Source organism: Loxodonta africana, chromosome 2 (assembly GCF_030014295.1).
Source record: "Loxodonta africana isolate mLoxAfr1 chromosome 2, mLoxAfr1.hap2, whole genome shotgun sequence".
Lineage (NCBI taxonomy): Eukaryota > Metazoa > Chordata > Mammalia > Proboscidea > Elephantidae > Loxodonta > Loxodonta africana.
The window spans coordinates 166,814,452-166,831,815 of NC_087343.1; the positions used below are offsets into that span (position 1 = coordinate 166,814,452).

Genomic DNA, 17,364 nt, shown 5'->3' on the forward strand with positions numbered 1-17,364 from the left:
AGCCCAAAGAGAACTTAGGTCATCACGCAACTTTCTCATTTGACAGGTGAGGAAACTGGGGTGCAGAGAGGGCTAGGAAGGGACTTGCCTAAGGTCACACAGTACGTTGATGGCTCAGCAGGCTTAAAACCATATCTCCTGGTTTGAGGTTTTAGTTTGGAGTTTTAGTCCTATAGTGGTTGGCTCATGTGATTACTAACTGGCCCTTCAGCACTGCTATCCTGAAAAGCTCACCCCTATGCTCTAAGACCCTAATTGGTGGTGTTCCAGAGGCACACAGCCCTGTGTGAACTCCATTCCCCCAAGCTCGCACCCATACCCTGGAGGTGGGCCCTTTAAGCATAGCAGAAGAAGGGGTGGGGGGGGGGTGGAGAAGGGAGTGTGAGAAGGAAGGAGAGAGTGAAGGGAAAGTGCATGCAGTTGAATTTCTGAAGATAAAAGCTCCAAAATGGGGCAGCTGTCACACTGGGTTAATTTCCTGAAGTTGAATGACCTTGGGAACATCACTTTCCACTGATTCATCCTTCTGTCATACTGCACTGGGGCTGAGCTTCCCAGGGATGTGAACCTAGCCTGGCAGCAGCAAAATCCAAGCAAGATGATGCCCCCCAGCCAGCCAGGGCCTTGGTGGCCATTTCCCAAGCCCAGCACCCTTCAGTATGGGTGGGGATGGGCTCCAAGGTGAAGAAGGTACATCACCCTCTGCTTCCTCCAAGCCTGCCTCCCCATGGTGCCTTCTTTTCCCTTTGAGGTGCCTAAGGCCCCCTCCTCCACCCAACCTGCTCTCAGGGGAGGCTCTGGGCTCAGTTACACCTGAGGGTTAGGACTGGTGAGCCCCTCCCCCTCCTGCCCAGGGCATGTCAGACTCATCTCCTGATGAGAAATAAAAAGGTTTACTCCTCAGAGGAAGTGATGGAGGGGCAGGGGGGGATCATATTTAGGACCAGGGCCATTTTAGCCCTTTGAAATACAAACATATTTATTTATTCATCAAATATTTGAGCACCTACTGAATGCCAGGCATTGATCTTCTAGGCTCTGAGGGGGCATCAGATCCACACTAACACAGATTAGAATCTAGGCTCTACTACTATCTTGCTGTGGGAACTTTGGCAAGTTACTCAGACTTTCAGATCCCAACTTGTATAATCTGTAAAAGGTGTATAATAAAACCTATTTCATGGGTTAGTTAACCAAAACCAAACCTGTTGCCGTCGAGTCGATTCCGACTCATAGTGACTGTTTTGGACAGAACAGAACTGCCCCATAGGGTTTCCAAGGAGCACCTGGTGAATTCGAAATGCCAACCTTTTTGGTTAGCAGCCATAGCACTTAACCAGGGTTTCCATGGTGTAGTTACCAAAACCAAACCAAACCCACTGCCGTCGATTAAAAATAATATATGTAAAGTATCCAGGCTAGTAAGTAAATTTTTAAGGAATGGTGGCTCTTATCGTTATATGTGTAAGGCCACCCAAGGAGCCCTGGTGGTGCACTGGTTAAGTAGTTGGCTGCTAACTGAAAGCTGGGTGGTTCGAACCCACCAACCCAGATAGATGTGGCAGTTTGCTTCCATAAAGATTACAGCATTGGAAACCCTATGGGACAGTTCTACTCTGTCCTAGAGAGTCACTATGAGGTGGAATTGACTCAACTGAAAAGAGATTGGTGGTTTTTTAGTAAGGCCACTTCTTCACTTCATGGACATTGGTCACTTTCTCCATGTCCTGGGGGAAGAGACTGAGGATTAGGTGGGGAGAGGTGGCGGCTGGAGCTTCTGAAAGCTTTGCCCCTAATCACTATGTACAGGATGCCCCCCAACTGGGGAAAGGGGTCAGAGTGCAAAGTATGGAGGATAGAAAGGGTATACAGAAGGGACAGAGTGGCCCTGGCTTGCTGTCTATGACCAGCACCATCCACCTGGCAGGCCCATTCACTTTCTGAGGTTGCAGTGATTTTCCAGGTTTTTTTTTTTTTTTTTTTTTTACCTTTGCTTCTGCTGTTGATCATTATCTTTGAGCGTCCATTTCCCATCTTGTTTTACTGAAATGCTGGGTAGCCTTAGGGATCTAACTTAAACCCCACCTTCTCCAGGAAGCCTTCCCTGGTTTCTCTGGCTCTAATGAACCACTCCCTTGCAAGACTTCACATAGAATTTAATTCTTACTCACTGAGCTCTAGATTGCCAGGGCCAAAGACCTCTGTTTGGTCCCCCTTCTTAATGTCTGTTCCCGGAAGGCAATGGGGCAAGGCCATTCTGAGGATGGAGTTGGTGAACCTATATGGAACTCACCTGATGCTATAGAGCACATTCCCATTCCGGGAGATCCTCAGCAGTTTGTTGTCTGTGGTGATCTCGTGGAAGTGGGCCCCCTTCTCATTGGCGAAGAACAGGTCAGGTTTCCAGATGGAATCCAACATGGATGGGTCCAGATCCAGAGAATCGTCAGGATATTCATTGTATGCTAGTCGGGGGTCGTTCCACTGCTGCCGCAGGAAGATGTTGACTCTATAGTCCTACAGCCAGAAGACAAGGAGGTGGAGGCAGGGTTAGCCCAGACGTCAACTCGGGAGGCTGGATGCTCTCAACCAGTGCTCCAAAAAGTCCTTTCTGGGGGATGTTTATAGAGGTGGCTCATCTTATGTGGGGTGAGATTGTAAAATCTGTGCATGAGGCAAAAACTGTGGGAGTCATAATTACCCTCAGAAATTCCCTAAATGTCCCATAAAGTGTATTCAACTCTGAATTCAGATCGTTACTTAAATCACATTTATTTTAACTTTTAAAATATTTAACTTTTGAAAAATTTTAAAACTAAAGTTCAAAGACTGATGTAAGAAACACCTGTTTTTTACCATCCTGTTAACATTTTGTCATGTTTGACTCAGTTTTTTTTTTTTTTTAATATAAATTAGAACGTTATAGATAAAGCTGAAGGCATCCTTTTACCATCAATCCCACCTTGCAGTAATTCTTAGGCACACTAAGGGCAGCTTGAAGGAACAAACGGAAAGAATTAAAGCTGGTGTTTGAGGATTCCAACTATTCTGCCTAAAAAGAATAATTAATTCCCTTGCCAGGAAGGAAGGATGGGTGAGAAAATTCCACAGTGTTCCTGATGGCCCTGGGGTGCATTGTTTTAATGCTATTTTAGTTGTCATTGAGTTGGCTCTGACTCCTGGCGACCCCATGTACAACATGACAAAATATTGCCTGGTTTTGCACCATCTTCATGATACTTGGCTTGTTTGAGTCCATTGTTGTGGCCACTGTGTATTTTGAGTGCCTTCCAACCTATGGGGCTCATCTTCCAGCACTATATCAGGCAATATTCTGTTGTGATCCGTAGGGTTTTCATTGGCTAATTTTCAGATTGTCAGGTCGTTCTTCCTAGTCTGTTTTACTCTGGAAGCTCTGCTGACCCTGTTGGTATTTGAAATTCTGGTGGCATTGCTTCTAGCATCGTACCCAAACCAAACCAAACCTGTTAGCCATCGAGTTGATCCCAACTCATAGTGACCCTACAGGACAGAGTAGAACTGCCCTATAGGGTTTCCAAGGAGTGGCTGGTGGATTCAAACTGCTGACTTTTTGGTTAGCAGTCAGACTTAACCACAGTGCCACCAGGGCTCCTCCAGCATCACAGTAACACGCAAGCGACCACAGTAAGATAAACTGACAGATGGGCAGTGGCTAGTTTTAATATCAGCCTTTATAACCTTCACATGTGTTGACTTGTTTTGGGGAGGATTAAGACAGGTAGTAAAGCTACATCTTACTGGGTTCTAAACTCAGCATTTAGTTCAATGCTTCTCTGAGGGAACTGCAGTGTAGTTATTGCACTTAAAAAAAAATTTCACAGATCCAATGAATAAGGAAATGTTAGATTAAACCAAATGCAACAGGTTTCTTTATTGCAGGGTATCTTAGAGACCTTCATATGCAAATAAAGTTTTTTTTTAAAGATTTATTTTGTTGTTGTTGAGAATATACACAGTAACACATATACCAATTCAATAGTTTCTACATGCATAATTTGGTGACATTAATTATATTCTTCAAGTTGTACAATCACTCTCATCCTCCATTTCTGAATTGTTCCTTCCCATAAACATAAACTCACTACCCTCTAAGGTTCCTATTTGATCTTTCGAGTTTCTGTTGTCAATTTGATCCCATATAGTTGTTCTTAAAAGAGCATAATGCTCAAGGCGGACAATCTTTACTAGTTAAGCTAAACTTTCGTTTGGTTTTAAGAAGACTTCAGGGGATATTCTTGGTTTAAGGTTTAAAGATTATCTCAGGGCAATAGTTTCAGGGGCTTTTCCAGCCCCCATGCTTCCAGAAAGCCTGGAGTCCATGAAAATTTGAAATTCTGTTCTACATTTCCTCCCTTTTGATCATAATTCTTATTCTTATGTAGAATCTTTGATTAAAACATTCAGTAATGGTAGCCAGGTACCAGCCAGTTGTTCCGGTCTCATGGCAGAGGAGGCAGTTGTTCGTGGAGGCAATTAGCCACACATTCCATTTCCTCCTCCTATTCCTGACTCTCCTTCTTCCTCTGTTGCTCCAGGCCACACTATTAAGTTTTGTGGTCTCCAAAAGGGAAATAGAATATGCAACATTTCCCTGATTTATTTTAACCATGGAACTCTTATTTTGTGCATGATGCTTGTCTTCTATAGAGTGTAGGTTGGGATTTGATGTCATAGCCAAACCCTTTTTTTTTTTAAAAGGTGGAGAAACTGAAGTCTAGAGAGAAATGAAACTAGTCCAATATCACTGAAATGACAGGAGCAGAGCTAACCCTGGAACCCAACAGTCCTGATGCCTAGCTGAGGGTTTGTTCAACAGCCTCTGCTGATTCTGGAGGAAGTGAAAGGGTCCCTTCAGTTCCCATCCACAATCTGAAAAGCAAGTTATTGGTATGGGTAGGTCCCAATGGCAGAAAACTGGGTAACACTGTTAAGAAATATTTCCATTCAGAAAATTTTTCATTTTGTTAGAGAGGCATTTCAAAGCTGAGGTCCGTGAATGTCATGACACTGCAAGTAGAATGTGGGATGTATTTGTGTTTTCCTGGGAAGAGGGACATAGCCATCTGTGTTAGAGTCCCAAAAGGGTCTATAGTTCCCCAAAAGATTAATAACCTCTGCTCAATCTAGCTTTAAATGTTTTCCTTCAAGGGATAATCTCCATACATGAGGATGTGCCACTGTTGTTTCCCCGCGAGCACCTGATAAATTAAGCCTTGCCAGGTTTCTTTCTGGGGCGCTGCTTCTAAATCCTAATCAGCCTTGATCTGCCATCAGTAGGGGTGAGCTAAAACAGACAAGCTTCCTTCCCACCGCCATGCTGACCCAGTCCAGCTTCTCCCACAGCATGTACCCCATTCTGTTTGTTACAAAAACATCAATAGCTTCTTCATAACATGTTCCCAGGTATTTTATAGGATCGTTCTATAATTGAAACCTCTCCCTCCAGTCCCATAGAAAATGACATTTGCTCTCATAATCTCGTGTCTTATAAGTCCCCTGGTGGAGAGAGAACTTCAGGCCAGGCCTGCCTTTGTATTTCTTGTTGACAGTAATGGACGGCTTCCAGTCTGGCCCCATCTTCTGATCGGGGGTTAGAAACAGCCTATCTTCCTCCCTTGCATTTTATATGACGTGTGTGTGTGTGTGTGTGTGTGTGTGTGTGTGAGAGAGAGAGAGAGATGGAGGGAGGGATGGAGAGAGATGGGGAGGCACTGGGCAAGTCACTCAGAATGAACAGACAATGAATGGCTGGGCAGAAAAAAACCTTCACACCCCAAACCACAACTGCCCTTTTGATGTTTTTGCCAGTGACACGCCAAGCCCACTTATGTGGCTGGAAGGAAGAAAAGAAAGTGGCATTTCTTAAAATGGTCTGTTAGGTACCAGGCACTGTTCTGGATACTGTCACATGCATTTAATCCTCTCCCAGACTCTGCAAGCTAGACATTCCGATGCCCATGGTGGAGGGCGAGGGAACTGAGGAACTTGTCCAAGGCGCATAGCCCATAAGCCGCAGAGCTGGGATCTGACTCCACGTCAGCCTACTGCTCTAGTCAGCACTCGTTCGTGACATCACAAGGGTGCTGGCTGCCAATTCTGTGCTGGGGAGACTCTCTGTCATCCTCTTAAAAAAACAAAAAACCCGTTGCCATCGAGTCGATTCTGACTCATGGTGTCATCTCTTGGCCTCCGTAAATTCTGCCTGCTTAGCTTAAGCCTTATCTCCTGGAGGAGACTTGATGCCCCCAGGCTTGCCTGATCTCTTCCTTTTCTGTTCTCCTAGAAACTGAGGAGTCGCTGGGTGTTGCAAACAGTTAATGTGCTAGGCTGAAAGGCTGGAAGTTTGAGTCTACCCAGAGGTACCTTGGAAGAAAGGCCTGGCAATCCACTCTTGAAAAACCAGCCACTGAAAACCATTTGGAGTATTATTCCGCTCTGACACACATGGGATTGCCATTAGTCAGAATCAACTTGATGGCAACTGATTTTAGAAAAACTGAATCACTAGAAACATTTAATTTAGCACTTCTCACTGTGTGTGAGTCTTACCTCCTCAACTTAATTGGCAGCAATTTGAGGGGACAAACCAGATCTTGTATTTCTCCCCACCCCATACTCCAGTCAGCGCACCTATAAGCTACCTAATACCCAGGATGAGTTGGAGGTAAAGTCTAAAAACATTTGAGAAGAAAGAGCTTCCTTGTTTTATAGCTGGAGAGACTGAGACCCAGAAAGGAAAGGCATTGTCTAAGGTCACACAGCAATTTGGTAAAATGACCTGGGATTAGAACTCAGATTTGCTTCTCTGGGCCTCGCTATGAAAAAATAAACTAGGTTAGATGGTTTCTAAGAATCTTTCCAAATCTAGCAGCTAGCTGTCATTAGTTTTATTTTTTCAACAACATTTTACTGAGCAGCTTATAAGTGCCAGGCGCTGTCCTAGGCACTGGGGAATCTGATGAGAACAAGAAAGACATTTGAGTGTAATAATTACACCCCACTGAGAAAAGGGCTCTGATAGCAGCAGGGTGCTAGGGAAATATAAAAGATAGGTGCTCCATCTAGACTTGGAGATGGTGGTCGGGGAGGCTCCAAGAAGAAGTGATAATTAAGGTAAGGCCAAGTATGGCTGAGTCAGAGAACAAGCATTTGGGGCAGTTGGAATGGCACATGTGAAGGGCTAGAGCAAAGCATGAGTGGGGTGCTTCAGGAAGAATTATAAGTCAATGATTAAGGGGAGGACCGTGAGGAGACAGTACAGGGCCTTGCGAACCACACTGAGGATTGTAGACTTCATCCCCAGGGTAAAGTGGAGTCTGTGAAAAATTTTAAGCAGTGAAGGGGCATTATGAGTATATTAGCATTTTATTACTGATCTTTAAAAAAATATTTTATTTTTTTCTTATATAATAAGTTCATGTTGGTTGTAAAATATATAAAAAAATATATTTTTTTTTCTTTTAGAAGAAAAAATAAAAGCTGTAGGATTCTGGTGAAATGGCTAATGACAAGCTGTAGCAAGAGACTTGGAGAAGGCATCTCCCTGTCCTTGGGCAGCTGACTCCTTCCCTTCTGGGCAGCGCTAGATCCTTCCCTCTGCAGTCACTACCCAAACAAGTTGCTGCTATTGATTTTCAAAAAGCTATGGGAAATGCAGCTCAGAAGAGATCAATGTAATTGGTTTAATAGGCTGAAAGCTAAATGCTGTTTTGCTTACTTAGCGCTATGCTCAACATAGGTCGTGTTTGACATGCTGGGGGTCCGTGTTCAGGCTCAGGGCTGCAGGGCCAACATTTGAACTTCTCCACTCAGGAGCCTTGAGCTCCACCTCCAGTGGTGACTTTCTAGTTCTCAGACTCTCAAGGGTAGCCCATCCAGGCCTGAGGCAGGAGGGATTTTCAGATCTCTAGACCACTGGCACCAGACCACTAGCTCAACAGTCTTTAAGCAGCAACTCACCCATGCTGCCTCTGAGATTCCCTGATGGTCTGATTTCTGGTGACTAGGCAACTCCCTGCTTGTAAGACAAAGGTAGAACATTAACTAATTCACTCAACATTCAACACTTGTTGAGGTCCTCCTGTGTGCCACCTGCAGTTGCATCTGCCCTCCGACCATCACCCCACTGTGTCTAATTTCAGATTCTAACCCCTCCTAATGAACTCCTCTAAACTCAGTATTGTGGTGAAATAGGAAGCATGAAGTGTTTTTGTAGAAAAGAGCCTCTGTGTGTGTGTGTGTGTGTGTGTGTGTGTGAGTGAAGAAGTATACCCATTGAGGTATTGCCAAGAGGTGGACAGAAGAACCAGGTCCTTATACCTTTCCAAGTCTCAGAATTCCAGCTCTCACAGGGGAGTCTTTTCTTTTTTTATAATTTTTATTGTGCTTTAAGTGAGAGTTTACAAATCAAGTCAGTCTCTCACACAAAAACCCATATACGCCCTGCTACACACTCCCAATTACTCTCCCCCTAGTGAGACAGCCTGCATTCTCCCTCCACTCTCTCTTTTCATGTCCATTTTGCCAGCTTCTAACCCCCTCCACCCTCTCACCTCCCCTCCAGGCAGGAGGTGCCAACATAGTCTCAAGTGTCCACCTGATCCAAGAAACTCACTCCTCACCAGCATCCTTCTCCAACCCATTGTCCAGTCCAATCCATGTCTGAAGAGTTGGTTTTGGGAACGGTTCCTGTCCTGGGCCAACAGAAGGTCTGGAGGCCATGACCACTGGGGTCCTTCTAGTCTCAGTCAGACCATTAAGTCTGGTCTTATGAGAATTTGGGGCCTGCATCCGGGGGTCTTTTCTTTAAACTCAATTCAGTTCTATGAACATTTATTAGGCAGAGGGGCAGTACAGTGATGGTAGAGACACAAGATTTTGGTTTCAAACCTAACAGGGCAGAAATTATCTCACAGGCAAGGCAAAGTATGGACATAAACATCTGCCATTCAAAAAGGAAAGAGATAGTGGCCATAAGACGTTCTAACAAATTGCTCTTAGAAGTCAGAGAGATTACTTCCATTCAGGTTGGGTGAATCCGGCAAAGCTTTTGGAGAGAAGGTGGCATTCGAAAAGGCTCTTTTCAGTTTGACCCATCCCCCCGAAGTTAACATCTCTAGATCTGGTATTGTTCCAAGATATGAATGAGGGAGAATCCTGGATGGAAAGGAGGCCAGTGATGTGGGAGAGGAGGGGCAGAGGTGAGGAGTACAGGCTTGGAGCAGGAGGGTAGGACATGAGGCCTAGGGGTTAGCTTTGGGGTATTTAGGACTAGGGTGTGTGGAGTTGGGGGTAAAAGGAATCTTTTGAAGAAGAAATAGCACAGCAAAGGTGTGTAGGCAGGACATTCAAATAGTTTAGCTCAACCATTAGCAGTATAAGTAATGAAAGCTCCCTTTTATTGATGACCTGCTATGTAGCAGGCATTGTGCTGAGCATACTACACTTTTCAGCTAATTTCATCCTTAAGACAACCCTATGACATAGGTATTTTCAGCTCAAGATGTCGGTTGAAGAAGGCTCAGAGAGGCTAAGTAATTTGCCCCAATTCAGTTAGTAAACAGTAGGGCTGGAATTTGAAACTGGTCTGTCTAATTATAAAGCTATGCTCTCAATCACTGTGCTGTGAAAAGGCTGTAAAATGATTTGAGACTGTGCCTATCCAAGCCAAGGTGTTTGGATTTTATTCTGTAACCAACTAGACACCATTGAAGACTTAAGCAGAGAACAATATGATCACAGTTTGGCTTCAGGAAGATCAATATGGCAGGAGTAACCATAAGGTATTGGAAGTGAGAGAAACCAGGTACAGGGAGACCTGTCTTGAGGCTATTGTGACAGTCCAGTTGAGAGGTGAGGGGGATCTGAACTAAGATGGTAGGAATGGAGAGTGAGTGTTAATGAAAGAATCATAGTTCTTTATCATCATCATCATTTTCATCATCAAATATCACAATTAGAAGGAACCTTGGAATGCCCTCATTTTACAGATGGCCCAGAGAGGCTCAGCTTGGACGTTGGTGGGATTAAGATGCATGAGATCAGTCTGCTGAGGGCTGAGGCCCGGGGTCCACTCAGAGTGAGGGACACCCAGGCTTGGTGTCATGGATTGAATTGTATCCCCCCAAAATATCTAATAACTTGGCTAGGTCATGATTCCCAGTATTGTATGATAGTCTACCATTTTGTCATCTGATGTGATTAACTTATGTGTTGTAAATCCTATCACTATGATGTAATGAGATGGATTAGTGACAGTTATATTGACAAGATCTACAAGATTAGATAGTGTCTTAAGCCAATCTCTTTTGAGATTTTTGTATCTCTTCTACGAGAGAAGTGAGCAGAGAGATGGGGTGGGGGGCCCTCATACCACCAAGAAGGCAGTGCTGGAAGCAGAGCATGTCCTTTGGATTCAGGGTTCCTGTGAGGAGAAGCTCTTATTCCGTGGAAAGATTGATGACAAGGACCTTCCTCCAGGGCTGACGGAGAAAGCCTTCCCCTGGAGCTGATGCCCTGAATTTGGAATTTTAGCCTACATTACTGTGAGGAAATAAATTTCTCTTTGTTAAAGCCATCTACGTGTGGTATTTCTGTTACAGCAGCACTAGATGACTAAGACACTTGGGTTGTAAGTTGCTGCTTCCTCTCCCACCTGCTGCCTTTTTTCTCAAGCACTTTCTTGGAGCTCTGAGAAGCACCATGGATCCAAAGAGCCATAGGTATTGCCTGTGAATGTGAAAAGAGTCAGGCTCAGCCTCCTCACAGTCCTGCAAGATCGGGTACCTGGCTCAGTTGGCACATGTAGGGTTTACTAAACCCTGACTGAGTGTTGGGTACTATGCTAAGTGCTTTATGTGAACCCTCTCACCTAATTCTCATAGTGGCACCATTTTACAAGTCCAGCAGTCCACTAGTGCTCTTACTTGTTCCTGATTTGACCCTGTGGATATTAGAGGTTTTGTCTAAAGTTAGTGACAGAGCTGAGACTCAAACCCAGGTCTGATTCCAGTGTCCTATGCTTTTAAGTAGTACATGTTATTGGCTCCTTCTATTAAAATATCTATTTGCTGCTTTTCAGTTTTCAAAGCACTCGCACATTAGATTTTGTTCTGTAAGGTTTGGCATGGAAGAGAAAATTACTATCCAATTGGAAAGGTGCACAAACTTAAAGCCCTTAAAACTCAAATTCCCTCCATTAGTTACTGATAGATTCAGAATTCATAGCAATGCAAATAATACTGATATATTGAGATTTTACCACATGCAAGGAATGATGCCAAGAGCATTACATGTGTTATTTTATCTGCACAGTAACCCTGTGACATAGGTTCTATTATTATTCCCATTTTACAGATAGGGAAATCAAGATACACAGATGTCTTTTGTGACATCACACAGCTAATAAATGGCAAACCTGGGATTTGAACCCAGGATGTTAATTCCAGAGCCCATGCATTTAACAACTAGACTACACTACCCAAGCTCTCCCAGAACTGCATTGAGTAACAGTTTGATGACAGTTCAATGCCATTGGATAATGTACCCGGCTGCTGTTATATACAATGGGTTTGTAGATGCCCACGACTAGCAAGAAGTATTAAAAAGGGCAGAGGATAAAAAGCTTCTGCTCCAGGTCCAGTAGTCCACTACTGTTTCTACCTCATTCCTGATCTGACCCTTGGATTTGACCCATAGTCTGCTCTACACTTAAGTCTGGTGCTAGCAGACTCCCCATATCCCTGGCCCACTGCCTCCTTGGCTGTAGATGCCTGTTTTGTGCCTTCAACCTTTCCTAAGCCACCACCCTGCCTGATACAGTCTCATTTGTATATCACACAATCAGAGCTGCATTTGTTATAAAGAACTATAGATAGTTTGGACTGACGGAGCTGAGCATCTTTGTCTTTAGGGGATCACTAAAGCCCAGTGTGAGTTTAATAATTACATAAAAATGCTAATAGCATCTACTTTTATTAAGCTTTTAACATTTGCTAGAACTTTATATGTATGGTGTCTCTGAACCTTTTTTTAAACTAGCATACTGGGTATTATAATATTCATTTTGTTGGGGGGAGGGTGGAATTCAGAGAAGTTAAAGAGAAGTTTAGTGTCTTACTCAAGGTCACAGAGCTAGTAGGTGCTAGAGCAGGATTATGAATCCAGGACTGTCTGGCTCCTGAATTTCACTCATTTTTGACAATTGCATGCTGCCTCTCTATTTCCTTTTTTTAACCAAGTTCATAGATGGGTAGATGAAAGAAATATGGAAGACAATATTGTACTGGGACCCCACTGAGACCACGTAGCAGAATGGCCTGCTAATATCCTTATAGTTAGTATTAGGTGGGGAATTTTCAGTTACATATTAAATAGTGAGGTGGATTCGTGACTGGTTGCCAAAGAGTACATGTTGAAGGGTGGATGTTTTCCTGGAAAAAGGAGGGAGGGCAGTGTTGGCAGTTCAAGGTATATAAAATGAGACATGCGTCCAACAAATTTGGAAATAAGGTTGGTCTCTGAGTGTTAAACCAAAAACAGAGTTGAAGAAGCAATAGAGGAGTCTGACGATAGCCCAGCGCCAATCACGATGACCTACATGTAATTGCAATGATTTAGGACAGGCATGTGGTTGTAATTTAGTAGGTAGAACCCTAATTTAATGCATCATTCATGTTTTGAGAATTATTTTCATACTCATGGGGGCATTTAGTCCAGCGTATCAAAAGGGCAGTTTGAGGAGCAGGAATCTGGCAATTGTAAATCTAGCATCAACTCAGGGATAGATAGGATCACCATTATCTGTGTGAACACCAACTTTTTAGTGGTTGGAAATAGGGTTTCTGTGTGGTGAGCAAGGATGGTTCCTTAGACCTCTCTCTGGCCAGAAGAAATTTCCACAAGACTATCTACCTCCCTTTCCTCCAGTTCCAGATATGTCAGAAGCAAACCTTGGTTGGCTCCCCAGGTATTTGGACAGTGGCAAGGGGTTGCTTTCATGGAGAACATTGCTATTACTAGAATGGAACACCCCATTGTAAATTAAAAATAACTCTGCAAATTGATTAACCTATGTCAATCTTTCATAGGTTTGATCGTCATGAGTCAGCTGTCCTGAATCTGATCTGGCTGCGAGATAGACCCTGGGCTGTCATTCAGTATTTTGATGCCACCCTGGGCAGTATATTGAGAAAGAGTTATCCAGAAGATGATACCAAGACTGCTCATAGCCCAAGTTTTCGTTTGTCAACAGACTCTAATGGCATTTCTGAGGCCTGTTTCCTAGGCCCTCTTGTGGTCTTCAGTTTACGAAAGCCTTGAGTACAGTTGAGCCATGCCTACCTGGAAAACATTTAATAGGGTTTTTCTTGGATGCTCCAAACACGAGAGTATAAGAAGTGACCTAGCAGAGGCTATGTAGGAAAGATTTAGATTACCGGAAGCATAGTGGAGTGGGGGGCTTACTCGCAATAGCAACAAATCCCATAAAATATCTGGGAATATACATAACAGGAAACGTGTGAGTCCTATATATTAAAAAAAAAAGAACTCTAAAACTTAATGAAAGGCATAAAGAAATACATAAAAGGAGAGACAGACCATGTTTATAAAATATTGTAAAAACGTCAGTTCTCATATTAATCTATAAACCTAAGGCAATTCCAGCCAAAATCCAAGGGAATTTTTATAAGCCTTAACAAACTGATTCCAAAGTTCTTATGGAAGAGAAAATGGGCAGGAAAGGTAAATAAAAACCTTCAAAAAGAACAAAAAGGATTTTCTCTACCAGACACAGAAATATAATATTAAGTCATAATAATTAAAACAGTGTGATATTGGTGCAAAAATGGACAAACAGAGCAGTGGAATAGTAAACTGAGACTAGAAGCAGATCTACGGACACGTGGGAATTTAGTTTACGAGAAAGATAGCATTTCAAATCAGTGGAGAAAGAGTGGCTATTTAATAAATGGTGTTAGAATAATTGCTGTCTAATCAGAAAGAGAGTTAAGCCACCACAAATACAGAAAACTAAACTCCAAATGGATTAACGAGATACATGTGTAAAAAGAGGCCTATACTATTTTTAAAAATGACCAATAAATATATGCAAAGATGCTCAAATTCGCTAAGACTTAGAAAGGAGTGCAAATTAAAAATGACAATGAGGTATCATTTAAAAAAAATTTTCGTGAAAATATCAAAGCTGGATGGTCTCTTGGGTTGGCACAGATGAAGAGAAACAAGCACTATTATGGAGAGTGTAAATTATTGACGCATCTTTGGGAGGGAGTCGGGAAATTATCTGTCAACATATTAAAAAAAAGTGCATGTCCTTTGATAAAACAATTCTACTTCTGGAATATATCCTAAGGAAATGCACAAAGATTTATGTACAAGAATGTTCATTGTGACAGTTTGTAATAGTGAAAATCTGGATACATCTACAGGCCCATCAGGAGAATCTAGCATCAGGTGAAGGATAGGGTCACTACACCTGGGGCAGCACCAAGTACTGTGAAATGATAGTGAATCCATACCATGGAATTTTCCATGAGGGGAATAAAGTTTGAAAACATAGATATGTCATTTGGTCATATACTGAATATAATACTAATAAACCACTTAAGAGAATGAACAAATCTGTCTTGGAAGAAGTATAACCAGAAAGCTCCTTAGAAGCAAGGATGGCGAGGCTATGTTTCACATACTTTGGATATGTTGTCAGGAGGGATCAGTCCCTGAAGAAGGACATCATGCTTGGTAAAGTAGAGGGTCAGTGAAAAAGAGGAAGACCCTCAATGACATGGATTGACACAGTGGCTGCAACAATTGTGAGGATGGCACAGAATCAGTCAGTGTTTTGTCGTGTTGTGCATAGGGTGGCTATGATTTGGCACTGACTCGATGGCACCTAACAACAACAGCAAGCCACTTATTATGTATGTATTCACCCATGTTTCCAAATTTGGTGGTATGTAGAACGTTAAAAAGGATGAGGTAGAGACTCCAAGCCAGGATGGCAGTGAAAAAAGCATATTGTATTGCATAATCCTATTTATATAAAAACGGGTCTATGGACACAAACATGTGTACACTCAAGGAAAGCAGACTAGGAGGATGTACACTAAATTGTTTATTTGCAGTGACTAACTCAGGACAGGATGATGGGACTTGGAGGAGAGGGCAAAGCTGGGGTGGGGTGGAGAGCATTCTCATTTTTCTCTCTCTTGCTCTGTATTTTTCTTTGTCTTTGCTTGTTTTCATGTATTACTCATGTACTTAAAAAATGTTCGAGAGTTTTGTTGTCCATAAGCATACTTCAAGTTAACATTGTGACATGTCTACCGAAATTCAAAGGTCTCCGGGGTGGAATGTGCGGAAATGATTTTACAGTCCTGAGGAAATTTCTTCAAGGGCCGCCTTGGGGAGGCAAGGATTGAGGAAGAAGTCAAGAGAGCGCAGTTCCTAGCCTCTGTGTCACTTCAACCAGAACAGCGCTAGGATTTTTTTTTTTTAAATCTGTTATTAAAGTGCTACCTAAGATTTAGTTACAAATGAACTGTGGAGGTGGGGTTGCTGTTAAAAACAGTGCTTTGAAGCCCTCTAACCCAGAATAAAGATGGTGCTGACCCCCACTGTGCTCTGAGCACTCCTGGGGGACTGGGTTCATTTCTTGGCCTTCCATCTCAAAATGGAAATCCATGGACTGGAATGCACTCAGAGACGAGCACACTGGATGATGAGGACTGGAAACTAAAGAGAATGGATGATGAGGACTGGAAACTAAAGAGAATGACTGAGGAAACCAGGTTTGGGGAGGGAGCAAGAGAGCTGATGTCAGTTATTTAAAGGGCTGTCTGGTGCGTAGGTTGCTCTTGTGGCACTAGTTGTGTTGTGCACTGTTGAGTCGATTCTGACTCATAACAACCCTATATGATAGAGCAGAACTGCCTCATAGGGTTTCCTAGGCTGTAATCTTTACAGGAGCAGATTGTCAGGTGTGGTACTAGGGTCAGAATTAAAATCACATGCAAACGGAGGTTTCAGAGCCATCCAAAGATGAAATGTGCTACTTTGTGAGGTAGTGTGCTTCCTATCACCGGAGGTATACAAGCAGAGACTACTTGCCATGATGTTTGTGGCAGCGATTCCAACAACAGATGGGAGGTTGATTAAGGCACCTGCAAGTTTCATTCTTTCCACAAGTATTGATTGATCTTCTGTGACATAAGCAGTGTGTTGAGCACTAAAAACACACAGGTGATTGAGAGAGACAAGGTCCTCATTATCAATAAAAAAGAAAACAAGACAACAAATACACGAACTTTTGACTTTTACATATTGCTCTGAGGACAAGAGAACATGGTGGTGATAGGCTATCTGGATGGGGGATATTTTCAGATAGGGAGTCAGGGAAGGACTCTCTGAAGAGATACCTGAGCTGAAAGTGGAACGATGAGAGGGTGCCATTCATGCAAAGCTCTTTCTGTACAGTGGGGGCAGAAGAAGGCAAGAACATTAGGGAGTTGTTGGAGGGTCTGAAGAGAGGCAATGCTTGGATCTGATTTAGGGTTTAATATGACCCCTTGACTGCTCTGGGAAGTAGCAGAGGCTGTGAGCAGTGAAGACAGGGAGGCCAGTTAGGAGGCTGCTTCAGTCAAGTAGGAGAAAGATGATGTTGGTCGTAACTGGAGTTGACAACAGTTGAGACAGAAAAAAGCGGATGGATTTAAGTTTTATGTTTCAAAAAAAAAAAAAAAAAAACCAGGCTTAATTCAATCAATTCATTCCACAAGTAGGTAGGCATTGTAAAGCGACTGCTTCCTGACCAATGTGTTAATGGTTGGTCACAAAAGGCTTTTAATCTCCTTATGTGGTAGCTGATTCTTATATCTGAGGTCTCATTTGCAAGCACCCAAAGGGATAGATGGCCAAGGGCTTCTTGTGATACAAGTTTTGACAGAAGTGCACAAATTGTACCGAGCCCCTTGCTAGCCAAACCACAGTGCAGAAGGCTAGGATGTCCTTACAGGGTACTGTGGTCATTTCAGTCCTCAAACCCTTGGCTCTGCCACCTCCCTTCAACCCTGCTTGCTCCCATATTCAACAGATGGCTGAGGCTAAGAGCAGGGGCTCTGGGACTCAGGCAGCCTGGCCTGCCATTTGTTGGCTGAAAAAGGTTCAGTGAATCAAGACTCTGAGCCTCAGCTTCCTCATCTATAAGATGGAATTGTTGTCTTATATGAAATCCCCATAATTTGCTGGCCATGATCCAAGCACTCAGAAAAGTGTTCAATAAATGACAAACACTACCCTTAC

The 17,364-nt window shown here is 43.1% G+C and overlaps 1 protein-coding gene across 2 annotated transcripts in view; it reads right to left on the bottom strand.

Annotated features, from left to right (window-relative positions):
• GLRA1 (glycine receptor alpha 1) overlaps nt 1-17,364 on the bottom strand; it is a 97,547-nt gene that overhangs the window by 21,309 nt on the left and 58,874 nt on the right. For both annotated transcript variants that reach the window (XM_064278562.1, XM_064278558.1), the window contains exon 4: nt 2,294-2,517. In XM_064278562.1, the coding sequence (XP_064134632.1) occupies nt 2,294-2,517 (224 nt within the window). The remainder of the gene's footprint in view (nt 1-2,293; nt 2,518-17,364) is intronic.